The sequence below is a fragment of the Lepisosteus oculatus genome, chromosome 12 (genome assembly GCF_040954835.1).
Source record: "Lepisosteus oculatus isolate fLepOcu1 chromosome 12, fLepOcu1.hap2, whole genome shotgun sequence".
Taxonomy (NCBI): Eukaryota; Metazoa; Chordata; class Actinopteri; order Semionotiformes; family Lepisosteidae; genus Lepisosteus; species Lepisosteus oculatus.
Window position 1 is genome coordinate 35,591,661 of NC_090707.1, and position 23,599 is coordinate 35,615,259.

The window sequence follows — 23,599 nt, forward strand, 5'->3', positions numbered from 1 at the left end:
ATTCCACAATCCTGACATGTATTGTAAAATAAATTATAGAAAAATGTGAGTCTTTTTCTAGACAGTTAAATTGCCAGAGCTTTATTAGCATCACAAACATGATCAGAAATGAATGGTAGAACCTAAAAAAAATACCCAATGTCAAAACAAATGGCTTTTGTCTCTTACCGCTGTGTTGTTGGGGTAGACGTGTCCATCTTGACCAGTGGGTATTCCACCTGTGTCCCCTCACTCTAATGAAATGCCCAGAACCCCAGTGTCTGGAAGACGTTACAGTATCTGCATTCCTGTCTCATGCAATGAAGCTCTGACTTGTTAATCAGTAAAAGTGAATGAAGGGTAACTATGCTCCAAAACCATGGTTCTGAGCCAAGCCCTTACATATCTAATATAGTGGCACCTCCCTTACAGAAAACATTCCCTATTTGCCTGGAAAATACTGTATAAGCCCAGGTGACTTTTTCCTTTGTTTTTCTTTTGTTTGAGTCACATGTTACAGTACGTCTCCATTTTGACTTCTGATTTTGAAAAACCTGAATTGAGGTGAATGTAAAACAGTAAGTGCTGTCCTTGCCTCATTCTCACCTGGTGTGTGATGACACATGTGCGCCCCGCAAGTTAATCTTTTCTGCTTAGCTTAAATTACAGTAACAAGCCTGCTTTGCTGTCTATGTTTCCAAAATTGCAAACTCTGCTCATGGTTCCTTTTGTCTTACTATAAACTAACAATGGCCGATGGCACTTAAAGTTTCTTCTGGATTCTTTTTAATGATCAAATTAACTCATCTGCATTTAAGCAAACATGAAGTGTCTAGGGACAACAAAATAATGCCCAGCAGTCAGAAACCTGAAACTGGATGAGTGTAGCTCATGTTTGCAAAGGGACTTAAACACTGTCATGGCCTTTCTGGTTGTAAATATGTCATAGTAATAATAGTTACATTTGCTGCTGCATTGCCTCTGGCAAAGGTTCAATTCCGCTAGTCATTTATTTAGGGCAGTAAGAGGAATCTGTCGTAAAACATCAGTGGACAACTTTGCTTAGAATGTTCACCAGATCATGATAAATCAGTTCTTCACAACCCAGAATATACCCCGGGAGCACAGGGTTCAATGCAGGACTATAACCCAGAGGGGACACCAGTTCAATGCAGGGGACACACACAAACATGTAGGTACAATGTTGAAACACCAATTAAACTAGCCATTATGCCTTTGGAGAGTGGGAGAAAAGCAGAAACAAATCATGCCAACACAAAGGGAACATGCAAACTCCACACAGAAAGTTCGACAGTCCCCAATCAATCCCAGAGCTAAGGAACAGCTGTGATAATTATCAACTCGCATCGATAACACAGTTTCAATAGCTATGCTCTTTTGTTTTCAGTAAAGTTGTTATGCTGAGAGTTTCCTTTTTTAAGGAAACCTATTCTAGGCCTATTCTACATTGTGGCATTAAACTAGATAAAGGTGATATTTTTCTATCATCACCTTGACACAGTTTTTTTCCCCTCAGTTTTCTGTGCACTTTCCTGTTTTTACTTTTGCTATCTGAGTGGAAATTCCACTTCCTGGCCTTCAGGTTAGTCAGCAGTTTCATTGATGTCTCTCACTGATGTCTGTCATATCAGCTCTTCTGTGGAACTGGGGCTTCCTTTGTGCCACATTCAAATTTTCATAATCATTTTAAAACAATCTACTGTAGGGGATACTAGATATGTTTTCTGGTGAAAATAGTCTATTTTAATATTTATTTGCTGAACAATGGTCAGAAAAACAGCACAATAACAAAGTTAAGATAGCCTGGTATGCATGCAAGTCTGGAACAGATACTCAGTCATGTTGTTAAGCCCATAAACTGGCTTCTTTAAGAAATGACTGGATGAAAAACCTAATTAGCTGCCAAAAACCAGATAGAAAGTCCCCCTGATGTTCTGAATGGCCTCCTTTCTGAAACCTTTTGTATTTTCAACCTTTTCTCATGTTCTTATATAAATTATTGCTCTTTTCATTATACTGTATATTATTACCGTATAATTACCATATTACTCTTACAAACCACACTTTCATATGATATATGAAAGCAAGATTGGACTGACTCAATCTCTAATTTGAGTGAGCTGATCATGCAAATAATGCTAATTTTTACTGAATGTTACATTACTGTAGTGTACTATAGCTGCAAGTAGAATTGCTTCTATTTTAAGGTTACCAGCAAAGTGTCCTTTAAGCAGTTAAGTAATGCTGTTCATTAAGAATGTCTTTACCATTCAACCTCAAACCCAATATCAGAAACAGAGGTCTAATAACTGCATTCTAATGTTTTGCTGTATTGACTTACAGCAAACGGCTTTGTGTAGCCGTTGTCTTATATGACAACGGCTACACAAACTCCCAGGTTCAATTCCTTGCGGGGCAGTGTGGGGTTTGCGGTCATGTCCCTCTCACTTAGTTGGAATGAGTATAGTTAAAGTTGCTGTCCATTCATCCATTCATTGATCTCACAGACCTCTTTATCTTGGCTGAACCAGGCAGTCTTTTCTTCCTACAGTACCTGAGGTCTGTGGTAATTGCCTGCTATTTTGCTCAAATTCTCAAATTCATTCCACTGGATTTTTTGTCTCAGGATCACTAGCTGAGACTATGCAGAAGGCAGTTCATGTGAACCATTTGTTGTCTGAAAATACCTTAGGTGGAGCTTATACTGTATAGATTAATTCTTATAAGAGTATTGTACCAGCTTCACAGGTATAGTATCTGTGTTATGTAAATTAAAAAAGTAGTAAATATGAGTGCTGGAAAACCTGCAGTTAAAATAAACAGAAATAAGCACAAGGGCAGTAGCTAGCAATAACGTTTTAAAACAGAGGTTAACATCAAAACTGACATAAAAAATCCTTTACATTGTTAAAAGAAATATAAAAATGTCTTACCTTGCCTATTTTAAGGGATGAAATAAGACAATACAATATGCTTCTGGCAATCCAAGATGCACATCACAGTCTTCTGCACAAGACGTAAGATCGTAGCATTTTTAATTAAAAAAGATGAGCTGATGTGCTAAAAACTCTTCTGCACCCTGCGAGTTCTTAATACTGTGTCACAACCAGAGGTGTCAGGTAAGGGATTCACAGTAAAAAAAAGTAAAAATAAATATATTCCTTAAAAAACAATTTCAGTGGCTGTAATTGTTTTTTATCTTCAGTGCTAATATTTGTTCTTAGGGCAGGAGATCTCATTGACCAGACTATAATCTCATGGCATATGGCTTCTGTTTCTTCAAACCAAATGTCCACCATCTGATAAAGCTTTCAGGTACAGTATCTGGTACAGTATCTGGTGACAATACCAGGAAGACATACTATCTCTGAAAATGGAGATATGATAATTTCACTAAAACCAGTTTCTTAAAAAATAGAGCTGGGTATATTGAGAAACTAAAAAAACAAACCAACAGGACATGGTTCCTTGTTTGTTAAAAAAAAACTGGCCAGTAAATCTCAATTGGGATTTTTTTTTTAAGTTAGGAGAGTGATTTTCAGCTTTTGTTCATTAGTTGAATTAAAACTGGATTTGAAAACTGGCCTAATTTGTAACTTACACTGCAAAAATGTCAATAGATTGCTTTTACTTTATCAGCCCTAGGTGGAAATGTATTGTTAGACATTCAGAAATGAGTTTTTTCAACATTTAGTCATCTTTCACCCCCCAGAAAGCACATCTCACACGCCCAGGTTAAGAACCACTGCTCTAAGTCATTTTGTTATTCTCATTGTCTCTGTTTGTTTTTGCCACCCTGCATTTTTGACTACTGTAATCTACAATTTAACTAGGTAGCCATGCAAGATTTAATGACTATTTGTATCATAATCTACACCATGCCTGCAGCACAACACTGTGTACATCTGCCCAATTTGAAGTTGTGTTTCTTCCCAGATCATATGTAACACTGCAGCGTCATGTTAATAATAAAGAAATTATAAAACAAATTAAGGACCATAGTTTGTCAATTTCCAATTTACTATGTTGTTATCGTTCCTGAAAATAACACCTTAGCTGCCACTGAGAGACTCCTTCCCAATTACATGCAAAGGCTACCTACTGTTACACCCCTGTCTTATTCTGTAATGTTAATTACAACGATAACACTTCACTTTAATGATTCAAACCTAGAATGTCTGCTGAAACAGATTTGCATGTCGCATCGATTTTTTTTTTGTTTCTCATCACCTATCTACCAATCTTGAAACATAGTTTTTTTTTTCTTGCCAAGTTATGTGTTTACTTAACTTCTGGGAACAGGATGTAAGGTAACTGTGCAAATATACACCCCTGGTAAACAGGTGGTTCAAAAGTCCCTTGAAAGCGCCTGTCACACTGTTCTCCTCTGTCACCATTAACAACAGGACAGAAGATAATACCTTCAAGCTTATCAAAGCTATCAATCAATAACAAACAATGGTGTCTACTACTTGAAGTGCTTTAAAAACAGGGATAAACCTCCATACAATAGAATAGATTATACAGAAACTGCAACGAGAAACCATAATTTGCAGCACTGTTATCAGAAGCTACAGAAGGCTTTGGCTTAGATCAGAAGCTATGCAAGCCTATGTTAATTCCAGTACTGGGGTGGGGGATCTCCAAGGCCATCCTGGTTATTGTTGTAATTGGTGCTGGTAGACCAGTAGGTGGCGCTCTAACCTCTGGATCAGAACTTCACGAAGATTTCCCCAGTGAGAAAGAAACCACAGACACTCACAGTAGTGTAGGAGGTGCTCCCGAAATAGTCATTAAATCTTGCATGGCATCATTTGAAGAGTAAAGCTGTTATCCCTGGCTCTCTGGGCTAAATTTCATCCTGGAATTGCACATTCGGGTCTACCTAATGTTCCCCCTTAATTAAACTGGTGAAAGATCCTCACTTCACTACCTGATTTGTTCTGTACTGGGGCTGCTGGTGCAAAATGGCCAAATCACTTCACCCAGGTGGATGTTTTCACTTCAATAGTGGGTCCACTCTGTTATGTACAGTATTTTGGGATCCTTTGTAAAGAATAGCCCTAAATAACTCCAACAAATTATTCATTCTTAATAAAGAAAATTGAATATTGTAATAATTAGTGTAATATTGCCAGCAGCCATATCACCCTTCAACTCACAACTGGCAGCCCACTGAAGCTCAGCAGGTGTGAGCCTGGTCAGTACCTGGATGGGAGACCTCCTGGGAAAAACTAAGGTTGCTGCTGGAAGTGGTGTTAGTGGGACCAGTAGGGGGCGCTCACCCTGCATTCTGTGTAGGTCCTAATAATGACGGGGACACTATACTGTAAAAAGGTGCCATCCTCCAGATGAAACATAAAACTGAGGTCCTGACTCTCTGTGGTTATTAAGAATCCCAGGGTGTTTCTCGAAAAGAGAAGGGGTGTAACCCCGGCGTCCTGGCAAATTTTCCATTGGCCCTCACCAATCATGGCCTCCTAATAATCCCCATCTATGAACTGGCTTCATCACTCTGCTCTCCTCCCCACTGATAGCTGGTGTGTGGGTGAGTGGACTGACGCACTATGGCTGCTGTCACATCATCCAGGTGGGGCTGCACACTGGTGGTGGTGGAGGGGAGTCCCCATTACCTGTAAAGCGCTTTGCGTGGAGTGTCCAGAAAAGCGCTATATAATATAATAATAATAATACATTTTATTTTATATAACACCTTTAAAGGCGGCTTCCCAAAGCGCTTTACAGGATGACAATAACAATAAATAAGAAGACTACAACAATAAATAAGAAGATTTCACAAGATGAGACACAATTACAATTACAACAATAACAATAGAGGAGACCGTGGATGGTGGTACTAAGAAGAGCAGAGGGGTGAAGAATGGAACCAGTTAAGTAAAGGCTTTTCTGAAGAAGAAGGTTTTGAGTCTGGATTTGAAGGAGTGTACATATATATATAGGTGTAAGTAATTATTATTAATTATTATTAGAGATGGATAGGTGTCATAAAACGATTACTTTGTAATTGTTGTGATGATAGAATCCCAAGTCAAAAGTTTTCTTTCTTGAAAGAGAAATAAAATATTGAAACCTTTTAAAGCACTGTCACCCCTGTCCAGCAGGTGTCAGTAATGAAGCCACGCAAGGGACCTTTAAGAGGGGTCACATGACAGGGGTTAACGTCCCCTCCTCCCGACCCCGTGATCTCCAGCACCATAACAACAACATTGGAAGATGGCGAGCGGGGAGGAGGTAGGAGCCGCGGTGGGTCGGGATCCCTTCATGTCCTCCTCGACGGACGCCTTGGAGGCCCTGTTCCCGGCCGGGGAGGCCGAGCGGGCGGCCGGGGACGGCAGCCCGGAGCTGCGGCGGCTCCGCGAACGTCTGCAGGGATTGCTGGCGCAGTACGAGCTCGCCGTGCTCTGGGTGCAGAGGCTGCTGGTGTGGGAGAGGCCACTGCACAGCATCGTCGTCGCCTGCACGCTGAATGGCGTGTTCTGGTAAAACATCTCATCCTTTAAAGGCTACCGGCCCTTTCTTGAAAGCCACTGACACCGTTATGCGCGTTTTAAACCCGTCCTGTTAGTCACGCCATGTAAGACTGCGAGTAACGGCACTGCGCACAAACGCACAAGCCGGGTGGTCGTTGCTCGGTTGTGATAAACACCACTTTTAAAGGCAGAAACGGTGGAGTTCAGAGCCCGTCTTCTTTTTGTTTTGTTTTGTTTTGTTTTTTTTTTAGTCGGGAAGGTCGTGCCTGCGTTTGTCGGCAAACCGTACTGTGAGAGAGAACCTGGGTTTAAAAAAAAAAAATGTCTTGCAACTTGACAGCAGAAATGTCCATTGGCCTTCCTGTCTAAAACACGCCGCCCGGACATTTTAGAAAGAAAACTGCAGCGCATTTACTGAAAAAAGTCTGGTCCGTGAATGTATGGTCAGCTGCGAGTCTGAGAGAATGAAAATAGTGTTTATGACAGTCGCCTCAGTTTTTATCGCAGCTTAACAGGACAGAAGTGTTCACACACACACTGGCGAGTTTGCTTGACTAAAATTAGATTGAAATAGTTGAGTTTAAAAATTCCTGTGCACATTTCAATGCATCTTTGCTTCGTCTAGAAGCTGTTTGGGTGGCATTTTTATGAACCGCTTGGTTTTATTTGCGGTGCAAGTTTGTGGGTGGAAAGAGACTCGGAGACAGTAATGTCTTTGCTGTCACTCTCTCTTATTGACACTACAAGTTAATTGTTGTTTTTTTAACTTGCTGACATCGATGCCTGTATGGGGTTTGTGGTAGAGAAACATGTTACCGTGTACAAGGGGTTGGTTTGCTTGTAGGCAGCTGTATGCCAATCGAGAAGTTTTCCAACCAAAAGAAACTCAAAATATTGGGAGGGCTGTGCACCTTAATCATCTAACTTCATTGGGGGATTTGTGTCTCCATACCAAGAAAACGCTGATCTCGGGTAGGATAGTTGCAGATGTCCACAGTGTCATGACAGTCCCGTCCGGCTGTCGTTAATTACCTAGCTTCATAATTGAATTTGAGGTTAATTGCTCGCGTGAGCCAGCCAGTGCTTCCTGACCCCCAGCTGTGTCGTTTCAGCAGCGTGTTTCTAATCAATTAATTAGGCATCCGGAAAGAGAGCTCTTTTCTGAGGGGGGGGAGGCTTTTTCGTCGACTTGCATGCGGTTTTCCTGGTACAGACAGGAAGGTTTGTTTGGAGATTTTTTTGTCTTGTTTTTGAGTCCTCTGGATCGTGTAACTGATTCTTCGAAACAGCATGCATCCGCACATTGTCATGATAACCTATTATTTGGTGAAAGGATGTCATTTGTCAGCTTTCCTTTATTTTTTGTTCTTCCCTCTGTACAGGCTTCTGTCCTCCACGACCCTGAGACCCCTGTTCCTGCTGAGCCTGTCTCTGCTGGGGCTGGTGTTGCTGGAGAGGTGGAAAGACAAACTGCCTGCCATCACAGGTAAACTGGGACAGTCAAGCGTCTCAGAGCAGGGAAGGGTCAGAACCCTACCTGCTTTCAGCGTGCACAGAGAGGTAGTTTTACACACTGTTGGAGCACTCTTGATTCCTTAATGACCGGGATCCGTATATGTAATTTGTGGTAATAAACATTCCAGAAGCAGCTCTTAACTAATGGGTGGGACACAGTGTCGGACTGGAATGTGAGACGTTTGTGTGGTGCTCTTCTGTTTGTGTGTGAAGTTGTGTAGTTGAGAAAAAATGTGAGGAGCTCGTAGGAGGATGGTTAGGGATGGAAAGTGAATGAAAGCCTGAATTATAACGGGCTGGTTGTATTTTGTGTTTATATTGAAACTGTTCCTGATGGACAAGAAATAAAACTTTTTACTCAAACCCGGTATTTCAAGGGATTCTATCATCAATGATAGAGTGTCTATGATACCTATACATCTCTAATAATAATAATTACTAACACTTATATAGCACTTTTCTGGACACTCCACTCAAAGCGCTTTACAGATAATGGGGACTCCCCTCCACCACCACCAATGTGCAGCCCCACCTGGATGATGCGACGGCAGCAATAGTGGGCCAGAACGCTCACCACACACCAGCTATCAGTGGGGAGGAGTGCAGAGTATTGAAGCCAGTTCATAGATGGGGATTATTAGGAGGCCATATTTGGCCAGGACACTGGGGTTACACCCCTACTCTTTTCGAGAAACACCCTGGGATTTTTTATTACTACAGAGGGTCAGGACCTCGGTTTTATGTCTCATCTGAAGGACGGCGCCTGTTTAAAGCATAGTGTCCTGTCACTAAACTGGGGCATTAGGACCCAGTGAGCAGTGAGCGCCCCCTGCTGGCCCCACTAACACCTCTTCCAGCAGCAACCTTAGTTTTTCCCAGGAGGTCTCCCATCCAGGTACTGACCAGGCTCACACCTGCTGAGCTTCAGTGGGCTGACAGCTGGGAGCTGCAGGGTGATATGGCTGCTGGCTCTCTAAACCTTAGCTGTAGCTATTGACCAGAATATGGTTTTATATATCCTCATGTACAAAAATATTTTTTGTTGCGTTGTGACAGTGATAGTGAACCCTAAAAAAATTTAACAACTGCCCCCCAAATAAAGTTCAGATTTATTGAGTCTACAGAAATTCTGCTGAATTCTTATTTAGGAAAGAGCCCTTTGCTGACTTTGTGATAAAGTGGGGAAAAAAAGTACAATGCTTAAATGTTGGATTGGCTTCCATTTGGGATTGGAGTATTTTTCTCTGGCTTTTGGTCCGTGGTACCTAAGTGCTAATATGGCCCTCTGGAGGTTCAGGATGGTACTTCAACTTTCAATACCAAGCCTTGATACAGTACACCACCCTAGTTATGAGCTGCTGAATTATATTGTCTGCTGCTTATCCGCCCTTCATTGATCTCCCCTGATCAATTATCTGCCTTGAACAGGATGAGTCAGCCATACGAGGAGCTTAAACTGTATTTTTAGATACAACGTGAGCTGATTTGTTATTTTTGTTCCAGCACATTAATTGTGTGTTAAGCGAGCTGTTTGGTTTTGAAAAAGCTGTACCCCAAGAAGAAGCAATAAATGAATCGTGTCATTTTGTGTGATGGAAATAGGTCCTGCTGACCGATTTGACCTGACCCAGTTCTTTTTTGCTGTTGGGCTTTCAGCTGCCCATCTCAGTGTGGCTAGTTATTTGAAGTTACTCTTGCCTTTTGTTAACCAGTATTTAGTGGTGGTGGCAGCTGTTTCATATTAAGCAGCAAAATGTGTGGTGCAGGGCTCACTCTGTGTGTAGCAGCTTTCCAGGTGATGCTGTAAAAGTGTATTAATGAAACATGGCACTGACACGGTTATTAAATTTCTCCTCTCTTGACAATTTCCCATGATCTGAATATGCTTCTACTTAATTGTTCCAAAAATGACATCTGGCAGAAATCAAAGTAGAAGGCTAAACTGCTCAATATTTCTTTTTTTTATAGGTGTAAGTGACTTGATTAAGTTTAAAGCACTGTTTTGTCTCATGTGTATTGAGATGAGTTCATTAACTTTAACATTTACATTATCCTGCATATCAAGTGGCTAGATACCATGCAATATGTTATTTTCAGCAGACACAGACATCGTGGTTTTCAAAAGAGGCAAAAATAACTGGGCTTCAAAATGATTTTCAAAACCTGGTTTATGGTGCCGAATATATTTCGGCCTTCTTCAGTTCAGCGAGTTCAAAGTTACTTTATTAAATAATGGGTTTAATTGATTTGTGATCAAGTTTTTTTTTCTTTGTTTGAATGTTCTTTTGTAACTATCCTGTCGCAAAGATTCAGTTTCCAATGCTGTACCTGCTATCAAATCATTCTGTGATACTGGGGAACATCTGCTATCAGTCCTTGAACAACAGAAGAGAGATCCTCATCAATTATGAAGTTGTACATGTAATGAAATGTAAAATATTAAAATTGATGGAAATGAGTCTGATTTAAACATACTTGTGCCAAAACACAGCAGTGACCGTTGGCTTGAATAATAAAAGACAAATACAAATTCTACACAAGATGCAATTTTGTTGTTTGTGGCACTGACATAAAAAAACAAGTATATCAGTCTGTGTTAATCTTTAGAAAATTCAGAAATAACATTTTGGAATTGAAAGGTTTTTGACATCTCTTTGATTAATCAATTGTTTCAACATTACCTGATCAGCGAGTAATTGGATGCAGGTGCTGAGGTGATTTAATAGGAATGTCAAGTAGGGTAAAAATACAAGAACAAAAATGCAGAAAGATACCAGTATACCCAGTTTGGATGTATACGCAGGCGAAAGAGCTGTGCATGTTACTTTTTGAAGTGACTAATACCTTATTTCACCTCAGTAGTCTTTTGAACATTTGCTGTGTTTTCTGGTCAGATATAATACTGAGGTAAAACTTGCACCATGTCATGGGAACTGTAGCTCCCAAATCTCCTTATCAACAGTATTGGTACGTACATGCAGTAAGGCACCATGACCCTAAAATTAGTCATCGCTAATAATATTACTGTAGAGCTTTTTTTTTAAAAAAGTATTAGTGAAGTATCCTTCTATCTATAGATGTCCTTCTAATATAACATTTAACATTTAATATTTTTCTTTTGCTTCTCCTGCTTGGGCTGCAGTTCGGTACCCAGAAGCCTCCGGAAGTGACACGTATGTACTCAACCAAAAAACATGTTCGCCACGTTCTCTTCAGAATGTCTTGAAGCACTTAATGTTACCTTTTTGAAGGCTGAGTAGGCCTGTAAATGGTGTGTAGTCTGGCAGCGACAGTGGTTTTCATGTTTTGACAAATTGTTTGAACAAATCTGGAAACCATCATTGAGATGAGCGAGTGTTTGCATTTTCAATTTGTCGGGTTTTTCTTTTGAGTAGGACTTCTCAGTTTGTAAATTAATTTTAACTAAAGAAATCTGGGTACTTAAAATGAAACAAAGCACTATTTATATTGCATGTTGTAAATGACAAAAACAGTTACAGAAAAATAGGACTTCTTTGTACAAAGAAAAAACAACTAATAAACTTCAACAATTTGCTCCTAATACTAATACTTTTAGAAATTGTTAGTAGAAATGTATTGACATGTCTTGGCCTCCTATCTAATCTTTCTCCTACTGAAACACTCCTTGGTCATAAGGCCTCTAGCTAAATGTTTGAACCATTGAGTGACATCTGAAAACAAAGCTAGAAGCTATTAAAATATTTGACACATTTTTCCAAGCCTTGCCCCATTATTGTAGCATACATTGCATCCATTTTTTTGTCTATTTTTGTGTGTTTGGTGTTCTCTGCTGGGGAAAAAAATTCTCAATTGGAGTACTTTTGAAATGGGACTGGACTGTTTCTGTATCTTCAGAGAAAATATAGCAGTGCATCCCCGGCTCCTAAGTGTTCCAGAGCTTAGTCACCATCTGGCTGAGAGCTACCTGACCTGCAGCCTCTACATTCAAGAAATGCTGCAGTACAAACGGCTCAATCATGGCAAGGTAATATATCTCTCGTGATTAACATGATTGCATGATCAAGTGGATCGGGTCTTCATCTAAATAGATTTTTATCTAAAGTGATTGCTGGAGAACAAGCACTACATTTCCAGAATACATAGTTTAAACTTTGAAATGCCTAGTTCTACTTGTTTTGATATGTTCTAATGTATGGGATTTAAGATTTTGTCTGTACTCTTAATCTGTTTGTAGTGAAGATTGTTTTCATTCAACCAGAATCCATCCAGGGTATAACAGAATTTGTTCCAAAGCAGTAATACCTTATGTTTACTCCTTTATCATTGCTTTAACATTTTCCTTAATGTAAAAGAGTTCAACACAATATTTTGTAGATTTTAATATACAGTATGTTATACAGTATATAGTTCAGGGTCACAGGGGAGCCGGAACCTACTGTATGCAGCAAGCAGCAGACGTGAGGCAGGCTACACCCTGGATGGGACGCCCAGTCCATCTCAGGGCAGACACACAGACACAATCACAGACATGCACTCACTCACACCTAGGGTCTATTTTCCCAGGAGCCAGTTAACCTACCGGTATGTCTTTGGACTATGGTAGAAGACTGGTGCACCCAAAGGAAACCCCTCAAGAGCACAGGTAGAACATACAAACCAACACAGATGGCGGCCAAGGTCTAGAATAGAACCCAGAACCCCAGCGCTATGAGGCAGGAAAGTGAACCACTGCACCACTGTGCTATCCATATTATACATTATTTTAAATACATGTAAATATAATGCTTATTATCTGTCTTTTACCCTCTCTAACCATCTCTAAACATGGCATTCCACTGCAGAAATTATTCATATTTCTACACGGATGAAAGTGATCTCTTTTTTTATCTTTAAGAGCCAAAACCCCTATTTTTGGAACTTATTCTTCTGTTTTATACATTATATTTGTTCTGGTTTACTCAAGCATGGGTGGATGGAAGATCACCTCAAGGAAAATCATGTTGCAGCTGGAAGTGGTGCAAGTGGACCAGCAGGTGGTGCTCTTCTTGACTAACGCTTCAATGTGGTGCGATCACTATGCAATAGGAAAATGCTGACCATCAAATCTGGTGTTAAACTGACACCTTCTGTACTGGTGGTTGTTAAAGATCATACAATACATATACTCTTGCCTTAAATGTGCTCTTTTCATGAAGACTAGGTGTGTTAACCCCCATGTCCTGGCTAATTTCCACTTATTCGAACCCACCTTTATTTTACCAATAGCTGACCTTGATGGTTTTCTCGCTTCATCACATTCATATGAATCGATTCCCATTCAATTTGTGAAGCTCTCGGCCTTCAGAATGATAGCTACTGTGTAAATACAAGGAATACTTGTATTAGGTGTAAGTGGTCTTATTCAGAATTAAGTATTGTGTTCTTTATTATGTTCTTTCAGTTCTGTGCGATGATGTGTGCAGGATGCTCAATTTTGGCTGTTGTTGGACATTACATCCCAGGAATAATGATCTCGTATATTATATGTAAGTAAATATGAGTGCAGATCACTCTCTGACGTTAATCCCACTTTTTAAATTGGTCATCTTATGGGAGGTCTCAAAACAAGATCAGGACAGTTTTTTTATTTCTGTTTCTCTGGTGTGTTCCGCAGTGCTGAGTGTACTGCTCTGGCCACTGGTGGTATACCATGAGCTGATTCAGAAGATGTACACTGGGCTAGAGCCCATCCTGATGAAACTCGACTACAGCATGAAGGGAGGCACGCAGCACCGCAAGCATGAGAAGAAAAGTAAGTCACTTTTAAAGAAAAGCAGCAGGGCAGCTGACAAAAGACAGAGCCAAAATAAACAGTCATTAATAGATTTAATGAAGGGCCTGTTTTATTGAATTGTTGATCCAATTTTATCCTAGTTTAATATTTACATTGACAGACTTTGTAACTATTTTGCATCAAAGGCACGGGCCATTGTTTGACTTAGGATCATTGTAAACAGTGTATAGGGACTGAGAAAAGCCAAACAACTTTTCCCTTTTGGATTCCTCTAATTCTTCACTATTTTGGGCCATCAAAACGTATCAACAAGCAAAAGCTACAAAACTGTTAAATGTCAAATTTTCTAAAAATGACTGAGCTTTGCAGGCTTTCGTACCAATTCAGTGTGAGTAAATGGTAAATATATATTTCCAATCTGCATCTGTATTAAGCAGTTTTAGGTCTCCTCTTGCCCCCTTAGTCAGCAGCTCAGGAATCCTAGAATGGCTCAAACAGCTAATTAGTGGGTGTCTTTATTCTGTGTTGGTGAAATGCTTTTTTTTAAAGTAATACAGTAAATAAGGAGAGGGTGCAAGTCTCTGGTAGTGGATGTAAGGATATGAAAAACATATCTTGCATTTAAGAGCTGTGGTCTTATAAGAGTTAACATCTTGTGTAGAAATGAAAAAGGAGCCAGAAGGAAGTGAAGAGGCGCTGGCAGAGACCGAGAGTGAAAGTGAGGAGGAGCTTTCCTGTTTCTCTCCAACTGTAAGTACTCTTCCCATGGGTCTGCAAATAAGTAGGTCCTGTGTGCCACACTTCAGGATTCGCAGGCCTGTGTCTGTATCAGACTGGCCAGTGGCTTATTTATGTACTGCGGAAATAAAGGGCTGGAGTGCTGTCAATGTCTCTGCCAGGTGGACGTGAAGACGGCTGCTCTCGCCTTGGCCATCACAGACTCGGAGCTGTCTGACGAAGAGGCCTCAATTCTGGAGAGCGGTGGATTCTCTGTCTCCAGGGCAACAACACCACAGCTCACTGATGTGTCAGAAGGTAAACCCGTTTTGCTTCTCAGAAAAAAAAACATCCTGCACTTGTGTAGTGATTTCACAAAGGGTAGGTACTGTAAGTGAATTCATATGTCTGGGATCTTGAAGATCGTATAGCATTCACAGACTGAATGACAATGTCACTGGAATGACGGGTGTGATTCAGCAGGTTGGATGGTTTTTAGTCACAGGTTCTTGCACAAGGACTACAATTCCAAAATTCTGATTCTTTCATTCTCTAATGTTTGTGTCTTACTAAGAATCTTTTGGTTTGTAGAGACACAGTTTTTATTACACGTTTCACTTTAATAATGCCTTAAATAACGAGGTACTGTAACTGTAAGTTCGCCTGTGGAATTTGTGAATACCTTTTGAGAGCCTGTCATTTTACCTTCAACTTCAAGGGTGATTTGAAAGACAAAAATTTCAAAAAGATTAATTTATTAAAAAATTGAGACCTTACGAAGAAATTCAACATTTTGTAATGGCCAAGTCCAAGTGCAGACATAAACCTCACAGAAATGTTGTGGCAGGACCTGAAACAAACAGTTCCTGCTAGAAAACGTACAAATGTCACTAAGTTCAAACGGTTCATCATGGAGGAATGGGCCAAAATTCCCACACAGTGATCTGAGGGACTGGTCACCAATTACAGGAAGCGTCTGTTTGCAGCTACTGAATCTAAGGGGGTGTTAACTTTTTCACAAAGGGACAGTGGATATAAGATGACTTGTTTATGAAAACTTTGGTTTTCTTTATATTTCACTAGGACCCAATTGACCCCCATTTTCTCTGTCTAATACATGGTCACGGATGAGCCAGAGCCTGCTCCAGTAGGAACGGGTACAAGTCAGGGTACGCCCTGGATTGCATGCCAGTCCATCGCAGGGCACACACATGCACACCAGCACCAATTTTCCCAGAAGCCAATTAACCTGCCAGCATGTCTTTGGACTGTGAGAGGAAACTGGAATACCTGGAGGAATGCAGGGAGAACATGCAAACTCCATGTAGATAGCACCTCAGGAATTGCATACAGGGCCTCAGTGCTGTGAGGAAGCAATGCTACCCATTGTGCCACTGTGCCGCCTGCTCTGATAGCATCTCTGAAGATGTGCAGAGAGGTAGAAAATGTGTAAAGGGATGCATACATTTTATATATGCGTCTGTGGTTATCTTCCCCTTGTTTTATGTTTTTGCAGACTTGGACCAGCAGAGCATGAACAGTGAGCCAGAGGAAACCTTTTCCAAAGACTTGCCAGAGTTCCCCTCAGTGGACGAGTACACCTCGATCGAGCAGGGGTCCCCCCGAGGCTGCGTGGGCCAGCAGCTCGAGACCGCCCTGGCAGCCCCTCCGGGGCCCGGGGAGCAGAGCCCCGCAGGTTTCCTGATCCAGAGCCTGGCGTCCCCTCTGCATTTCGTTAACACGCACTTCAACGGGCACGGGAGGCCACCAGGGACTGGAGAGGAGGCTCAGGGCCAGGGGCTCTCCCTTGAGGCCCTGAGCGAGGAGATTGTCAGCACGGCCATTTCCACTGTGGTACAGAACACTCTGTCCGCCCTCCTGCGCTCCAGCGAGGCCAGCGAGGGCCCCTCTATAGCCGAATTCCTCCCTCCGGAGCCCCAGACGCCCCTGACTGAGACTGACCTGAAAGAGGAGACTGAAAGCCCTGCCCATGAGGCGACGGCACCTGGGGGCCTGGAGGAGGAAGATTTCGAGCTGCTGGACCAAAGAGAACTGGATCAGATGGACGCGGAGCTGGGCCTGAGCTCAGAGCTGAGGGAAGAAGAGCAGGAACTGACAGTGGCGCAGCCTACAGAGACACCCTCTTCCTGCCCGCAGACGGAAGACTCCTAGCTTTATCGCCAATTCGAAGATGCTTCTCCTGTTTCTAAATATAAGCATATAATTACGTACCAGGGTTTTGCTCAGTGAAATGTAGCCACATTCACAAGAAATTTAATTCAGTCCTACTTACAAATGTAATCGAGAGAGCGTGGTCATCGTAGCTGAAACTTTTACCATCGCAAAGAATTTGATTTGACCGGACCATGATTTATAGTATATTAGGTGGTAGGTTACTGAGAAAATGATGTTGGCAGTGTGCTGTGAAATGATTTGGTTTTCACAAACGTTTTAAACAAAGTTTGATTAAGGCTGTGTTTTCTGTCATGCCTGACAGATATGTTGACAGTGGACTAGTTTTATGTAAACATAACGGTAAGGTTATCTGTAATCTTTAGTAACCCGATGATGAATAATAAATTGTACATATACCTGAATTCATACATGTATACATGCCATGTACAGAGACACAAAATGGCATTTCTGGAGTAAGCAGCTTGTTAACATTTTTAGTCTTCTATTGAAACATTAATTGACAGTATGGCTGTCATTTTACAGAACAGGTCTTTACATTATGGAAACTGAATCAAGTTGCTTTATGGATTTGGAAATACAAAAATGTAACTTATTAAAAATAACATACATATATTTCCATCACTTGTATATACCTTAGTTTAGTGATGAGCGCAATGACATACACGAGTACACCATTTCCTTGTGAAATCATGTTGGTGACTTTCAGGATGGTATAAGGAAGTGATGTTTGTTCTGGGAAGGATAAGTAAATCTTGCCTGCCTGAGTACAGACTGCCTCATCGTTTGGCCATAGGCATGAACATATTGGTATTCTATCTGTGTACGCAGATAAAGAAATATTAGGAATCGGGGTTCCTGTGGTTTTGTAATGGTAAGCATCAATATTGTTTTTGCTGACCCAATTGAAATTGTCTGCAACATGCACGAGACTCTAGACCCATTCCTCAAAAGGTGGGCATTTTCTGTAGGTGTCATCTTGAATTGTGTTTTGTGAAATATGTCTGTTTTTTTTTTTTGCATGACTTTACCTCAAACCATAATAGGGATACATGGGAACAAGCTACCTTTGTCCTTGTGTAAGGAAGTGATCTTTCAGCTTCAGCTGATTCTGCGTTGGTGCACAACAGACAATGTATCTTGGGACAGGAGTACTTTGAGAACTCTTGGGTAATCTGAGATGTCTTCTCCCCCGTTGTGATGAAAATCACACCATTAAATGTTTAACATTTTGAAAAGGCCATGCCGGGCGTTCAGAAGCTCAATAGTTTTGTGTGTAGATGCTCTCTGATCTTAGGAGAACTTGAATTATGACATTTTTGGAAAGGGACATTTATTACTTAAAATGGTGACATTTTTCAAGTCTCCTTCTAGTCTTTTCACCACTATAGTAAAAAGAGACTTATCCATTGATATTGGTTTACAAACCAAAGTAAATATATTGAATCCTGTTATGGATTCAATATTAATACAGGCACATTCATACTATTAACTATTACTTATTTCTCCTGTTCTTTAAACTCCCTCATTTAAAAAACTCTAAGTTATCTGTTCGGCTTTGCACTACAATGGATAAAGATTACAAATCTAAATGATCAGATTTTTATATATATTCAGCCTACATAAATTTTAGTTATTGACTGAAAGTGGTGTTCCTCAGTTTCTGCCCTTGAGAGCCACAGTCTTCTAGGTTCCATCTGTTTATCCATTTTTTACAGTACTATAAAGCTTGCTGATCTGTTATCTTGGGCCAGAGTTGAAGAACAGAGCTACTTGAGCATTCCAAAATGACTATTCAGCTTTGGAACAAAAGTGTGACACCACAATAGAGATGGCACTTTAAAATGTGGTCTGAGTATGTGTAGTTAGTTGTGCATCAGCTAAAGAAACAAATTAAGTGTGAAGTCTGGAGGGAGTAGAAGCTTAGTCTGCAAAACCTTAGGATCCTTGTGTTTTTACTTCCACTGAACAGTTTGTTTAATCTGAATGATTCAATCAGGCTTCATTTTTATCAATTGTTTTGTAAGAGAGGTAGAAGGGTTGAGGCTTCTAGGAATGCTGTTGCCTGTATGTTTCATTCTTCCCATATTCTTATACGATTGTGGATGTTATCTTTTAAAAAAGTAAGCATTTTACTTTGAGCTTGAAGATGAAACGCATGCTTTGTGATCAAAAACACTGCTTTGTAACGTTTTTAGTAAGTCCGGGTATCATCCCCATCCATTAACTACGTGGAAGCCCATTCAAAAGTGAGAACAGGAGGTACATATGTACGCAAAGGGGTGTAGGAGGATGCAACAAGCTCGCTACCCAATCATCTTGTTGAATCCAGTACCCTGAGATCCATGGATGACTAGCTATTGCCAAATGGCCTCCTCTCGTTTGTAACCTTTTGTAGATTATACTCTTATTTTTCAAACCAAAGTTAAATTAAATTAATCCAAATACGAAGTTATCAGGAAGGTGCTACCTGCTCTTCTTCTGACTGGTTGTGCTTTTATTTCAGTGGCCCCAGCATAGAGACTAAAGTGAATTAAGTATAATCTGCCACGATACCTGTTGTAAATGAAAACAACTTGATCCTGTCAAATCTTAAGAGTTTAGAAAAAGGGAAAATCCAAAATATAGCAGGGTATTGCAGATTTTTTTCTGTTCAAATTATTGATTGAATTGTGATTTGCGAAGTGTCAATTTTAAAATCTGCGATGTTTGTAAGAATTTGAGTTTGGCTGAAAGGAGCATGGCAATTTTTTATGTTTTCTAAATGAAAATAGTTATTGTGACTATATATGCAGCCTTGCATAGTATTTTGGCAAACCAAAAATCGGTTACTTACAGTAGTATTACGGATTAAACTAAAGGAGTGGGAGTTTTTATTGCAAGCATAGTTTTAGTCCTTCCAGTTCTTTTTCCTACTTGTGTGGTGTATACCGGTTCCTTGATAGAGATCGGACTTTTTTTTTCTTAGATTCCTCAGTTTCCTTTGTATCTTCTCATTTCAAGAGCGCTCACATAGCCTCTTTTTAAAATTTCTCTTCAGATAGCCCTGTTGATTAATCATGGTCAGGAGGACTCCAGTGGAGGGGACAGAACTTCTTTCCTAACATTTGACGCATGGAATGGACCTTGTCTTGTGGGAATCTGGAAAAGTTGTATGAATTCAATGTTTGAAAAGGTTTGCCAGTAGTCGTTATTAAATCACTTTAATTTAATATTCAAAAACCTGTAAAAATTACTTTGTACACGACCTATAGTGCTTCTATTGCAAACGTAAAAGGCAGAGCAGTGCAGCCAGGAAGAATTGCCTCTACATCACTACTTGTTATAAAGACACAGTGGTAGTAAATCACCCTTTTGAAGCTTTCTAAGTGTTAGTACATTAATGTTCTTTACCTGCAGACCTTTTGTAATGATATTGTTTCCATCTTGCCAGAAGGCTTGCTACAAGTACCCATTGGTTGTTATCTGCAATTAAAAGATCTCAGTTTTTCAGAGTGATTTCTGATTTAATTGTCTGGGCATTGTTCACATTCTATGTAAGCTGATGTACAGTTTTGACAGTTTCACACATTGGCTAAAAAAAAATCAATTTATATGCCTGAAAGAAGAATATCTCATCATACGTCAGGATCTTATAGGGTCCTGGGAAGCCATGAAGGTCTTGTAGGTCACCTGTGTGATGTGTCATTTGTGTTTTTTAGCACAAGGAAACTCAATTGGGTTTTAGATCTTTACAAATTGATGTTTTAAAGGTGACTTTTACGCCTTCTCCAGAACCTGTAGTCCAATATATAGCTCCAGTTATACAGTATATAGTATTTTAGTAATGCATAGTATGTAAGAAACGGGCTCTGAGCATGCATCAAGGAATTGTTGCTGTAATGATCATCATGAAGTAATCTGGGGAAAGATGAATGTTTTGCCTCCGTTGTATAGTCTTGTAAACAGTCTTACAATTGTAACACAATAACAGATGAGAATTAAAGTAATAACGTACTGTACTCCGCAGTGAAATGTTTTTTTTTTATTAAACTCATTCTTCCATTGCCTTTTCTTTTACTAAATTCAGTTTTTCCAACAGCATCATCATTTTTAGTAGAGACGTAAATAGATCTGGGTCATTAATGGTGATGATTATTTGCCAAGGCAATTAAGAAAGTACACTGCACTGTTATGAGCAGTTGATAATAGCAGATTATTTTTTTAATGAAGATGCTGTTCTGAGACAATGTCAGTTTGGGCAAGTATCCTTTTTTTTTTAGATGTAGTGTATTTTGTTTAAAACAAATTTGTGCTAACTTACGTGGACAGCTCCGATTATACCTTCCTAATTTCTAAACGTTCCTTGTAACAAGTTCTCTGCTAAATCATGTCAGCTGTGAGTGAAACCATGAAACTACTACAGACCTTTGCACGTTCAGTAATATCACAAAGATGTTTTGTATTCAGTCTGTTTGATCGTATTGATACTTTGTAAACAGTTATACCTTTGTAAATGTAATTGCTGCTTGTGTTTCATACTGTATGTAAAAAGGAACCAAAATTCGGTACTTCCATACATGATAAGAAAATCATGAACTGAATCAGGCGTGCTGCTTTGTGGTTGTAAATATGACATTTTACCAGCACACATTTGTGCCAGTGATTAACATCATATTAATAAATATAATAATATAATATATTAATGTACAGTAGCATGCTTAATATAAATATAGATCTGTAACGAACCTGTTTCATTATTTGAAAATGGAAGATGGGGCAAGTTTCAAAGCACTATTTACTGGATTCATAATTTAAACATTTTCATCTAGAAAACGTCTACTTTCCTTGAGCCATTGGAAAAAGGCAATAGGGTAGTTGTATTATTAGGCAGTTCTCCTATACACAGAAATAACATGCCTTTTTGTAGTGGTACATTTGAGTATACTTGACATTTTAGATTTCTTCGTGTCTTATTCATACCTAACCATGATGCATTTGGACAAAATGAAGTAATTAGGGTCCAGTACATTATTTTATGAAAGCCTAAAATGGTACTTAAGGTACTGTTTTTAGGTATCTAAACTTTTGGTAATCATCCTGTGCCTATCTGAGTAAGTTCCAATAGTATTGTATTCTACTTCCGAATTTCATTTCACTGTTTATTTGTAGTTTTTCCTCCTGCATGAATCTCACTTTCTGTGTTTCTGCTTAGTGCACTTCCACTTCTTACACATCGCTTTTAAAAAAGGCCCTGAAAATGCAATACAAAATATTGATGGTAGGCGATAGTACAGATATCTTGTATCAATGAAACTGAACCTACAACAGCAAAAAAGAAAAGAATGAGCATAAAACAAACAATAAACCAGTCAAGGAACTCACCCTCAGGATCCATGCAATTCTGAGGTCATTACAAAGTGCATTAGTAGTGCGAACATCCAGATGTCCACATATTTACCTTCACGCCTTTTTATAGATAATGCCTGTTGTTAACGCAAGTTGTTTCTGAGCATCAAAAGAAAGGGTATAACTGCAACAACTTCAGAAATAGTCATCTTCAGGGGGCGTCCTGTGAAAGTCACGAGCAAATAGCCATCATCAGAAGCAATATAACTTCTACACAATCTGCCTCCCTTAAAGTTCCCCTTTAGTTCCATTGTTACTCCACCTGATCTCCTGTGTAGTGGGACTGCTATTGCAAAATGCATGTCATTGCCTCACCCGGGTGGATACTGAACTGCAGTCATGGGTGATATAGGGTCTCTCCCATTCACAAAGTGAAGGAGCAGCTTGAGGTCTTGTGTCGTGCTTCCGGAATGCTGTAACGTCAGATTGAGCCTGTAGGAAGGGTGACTGGTGAGGTCCCAGGACATACAGTATTCAAAGCACCACTGTGAAGTCAAGTTGCCTTCAATCACAAAAAAATGAGCTTCTGTAGATAATTGCTTACGTCAGCTGTTTTCTGTTCCAACTGAGCTCTAAAACACCAGAGCTGATTGATGCCTTTAATTGAACAGAGGCGCAGATCCTTAGCCACAGAGCCACCCACTTTAATTTATAATAATTTATAAAGCATTATTTGGCTGATGCTTTTATCCAAATCAGCATATGTTTGTATCCATTTTTACAGCTTGTATTTTATCATAACCATTCAGGTGCCACACCCTGCTCAAGGGGACAACAGCTGTGTCTCATTTGGGATTTGAACCAGTAACCTTCTAGTCCAGCACCCTAACCCTTGCTACCTCACTTTCTTACCTTAATTTCTGATTGAACAGCTCTTAAGTGGTTAGTGTATGCTGACCTGAAAGAGGTGAAATGAAGTTTATTTTTCACAAAAACCTTTCTTTTTCCTTCTGCAGGGGTCCAATTGGATACATTTCCAGCAACACACCTGAATGGGGGCAGTTCTGAAACGCACAAATTGGTGTGGGGTTGATACCAGTTACAAAACACATGTGACCTTTTAAGACCCTAAAGCAAATTTTAGAGGGACACAGAGGGACAAAATCATGATCAAACGATTAGACTTGGACCAACCCATCGATCTTACCGAGGAGACGTGGTTTTGGCTGCAAAGGTAACAGGTTAGAGATTCGTGGTTGTGAACACTCGAGATAGCGAGCGACTGTGCTGACAGCCTTCTTAGCCACGGCGTGTTGAGTTGCTTTTTTTCTTGATGTTCTGCAGTTTACCACTTACAGTATATGTCCGAGTTTTTCACGTTAAGCATGAGTGATCAGTTCATCAAAACGAGGTCAAAAATATTTAATCAATATCGAATGTGCGCATGCTTCATTTCGGATAAACATGGGTGAATGATGTATCTTTTGACGCTTAATAACTTATAATGGATTTGTTTCCGGTACTTATTTCTGATTCCTTATATAAAAGAAAAGAAGTGATCGGCATTTGTACTTTACTTACAATTTGTAAGTTGAAGTTC

At 39.9% G+C, this 23,599-nt stretch overlaps 2 protein-coding genes across 4 annotated transcripts in view; one reads left to right on the plus strand and one right to left on the minus strand.

The window, feature by feature from the left end:
* The window catches only part of fer1l6 (fer-1 like family member 6), a 39,751-nt gene extending 36,480 nt beyond the window's left edge, over window positions 1–3,271 (minus strand). The window contains exon 1 of one of the 3 annotated variants that reach the window (XM_015359499.2): window positions 2,934–3,271. Coding sequence is in view for 2 of the 3 variants with exons in the window: in XM_015359497.2 (XP_015214983.2) it covers window positions 169–197 (29 nt within the window). In the remaining variant the exon portion in view is untranslated. Of the gene's footprint in view, window positions 1–168; window positions 452–2,933 lie in introns of those variants that run through there. The other 2 variants (XM_015359497.2, XM_015359500.2) reach the window with 2 other exon arrangements.
* Window positions 3,272–6,205: 2,934 nt separating this feature from the next.
* Window positions 6,206–20,735, plus strand: retreg2 (reticulophagy regulator family member 2). Its single transcript, XM_006636828.3, has 9 exons — window positions 6,206–6,500; window positions 7,874–7,977; window positions 11,149–11,179; window positions 11,883–12,012; window positions 13,429–13,513; window positions 13,642–13,779; window positions 14,423–14,511; window positions 14,661–14,796; window positions 15,995–20,735. The coding sequence occupies exons 1-9, from the start codon at window positions 6,235–6,237 to the stop codon at window positions 16,648–16,650; spliced, it is 1,635 nt and encodes a 544-aa protein (XP_006636891.2). The 5' UTR covers window positions 6,206–6,234; the 3' UTR covers window positions 16,651–20,735.
* The last annotated feature ends 2,864 nt before the right edge of the window (window positions 20,736–23,599 follow it).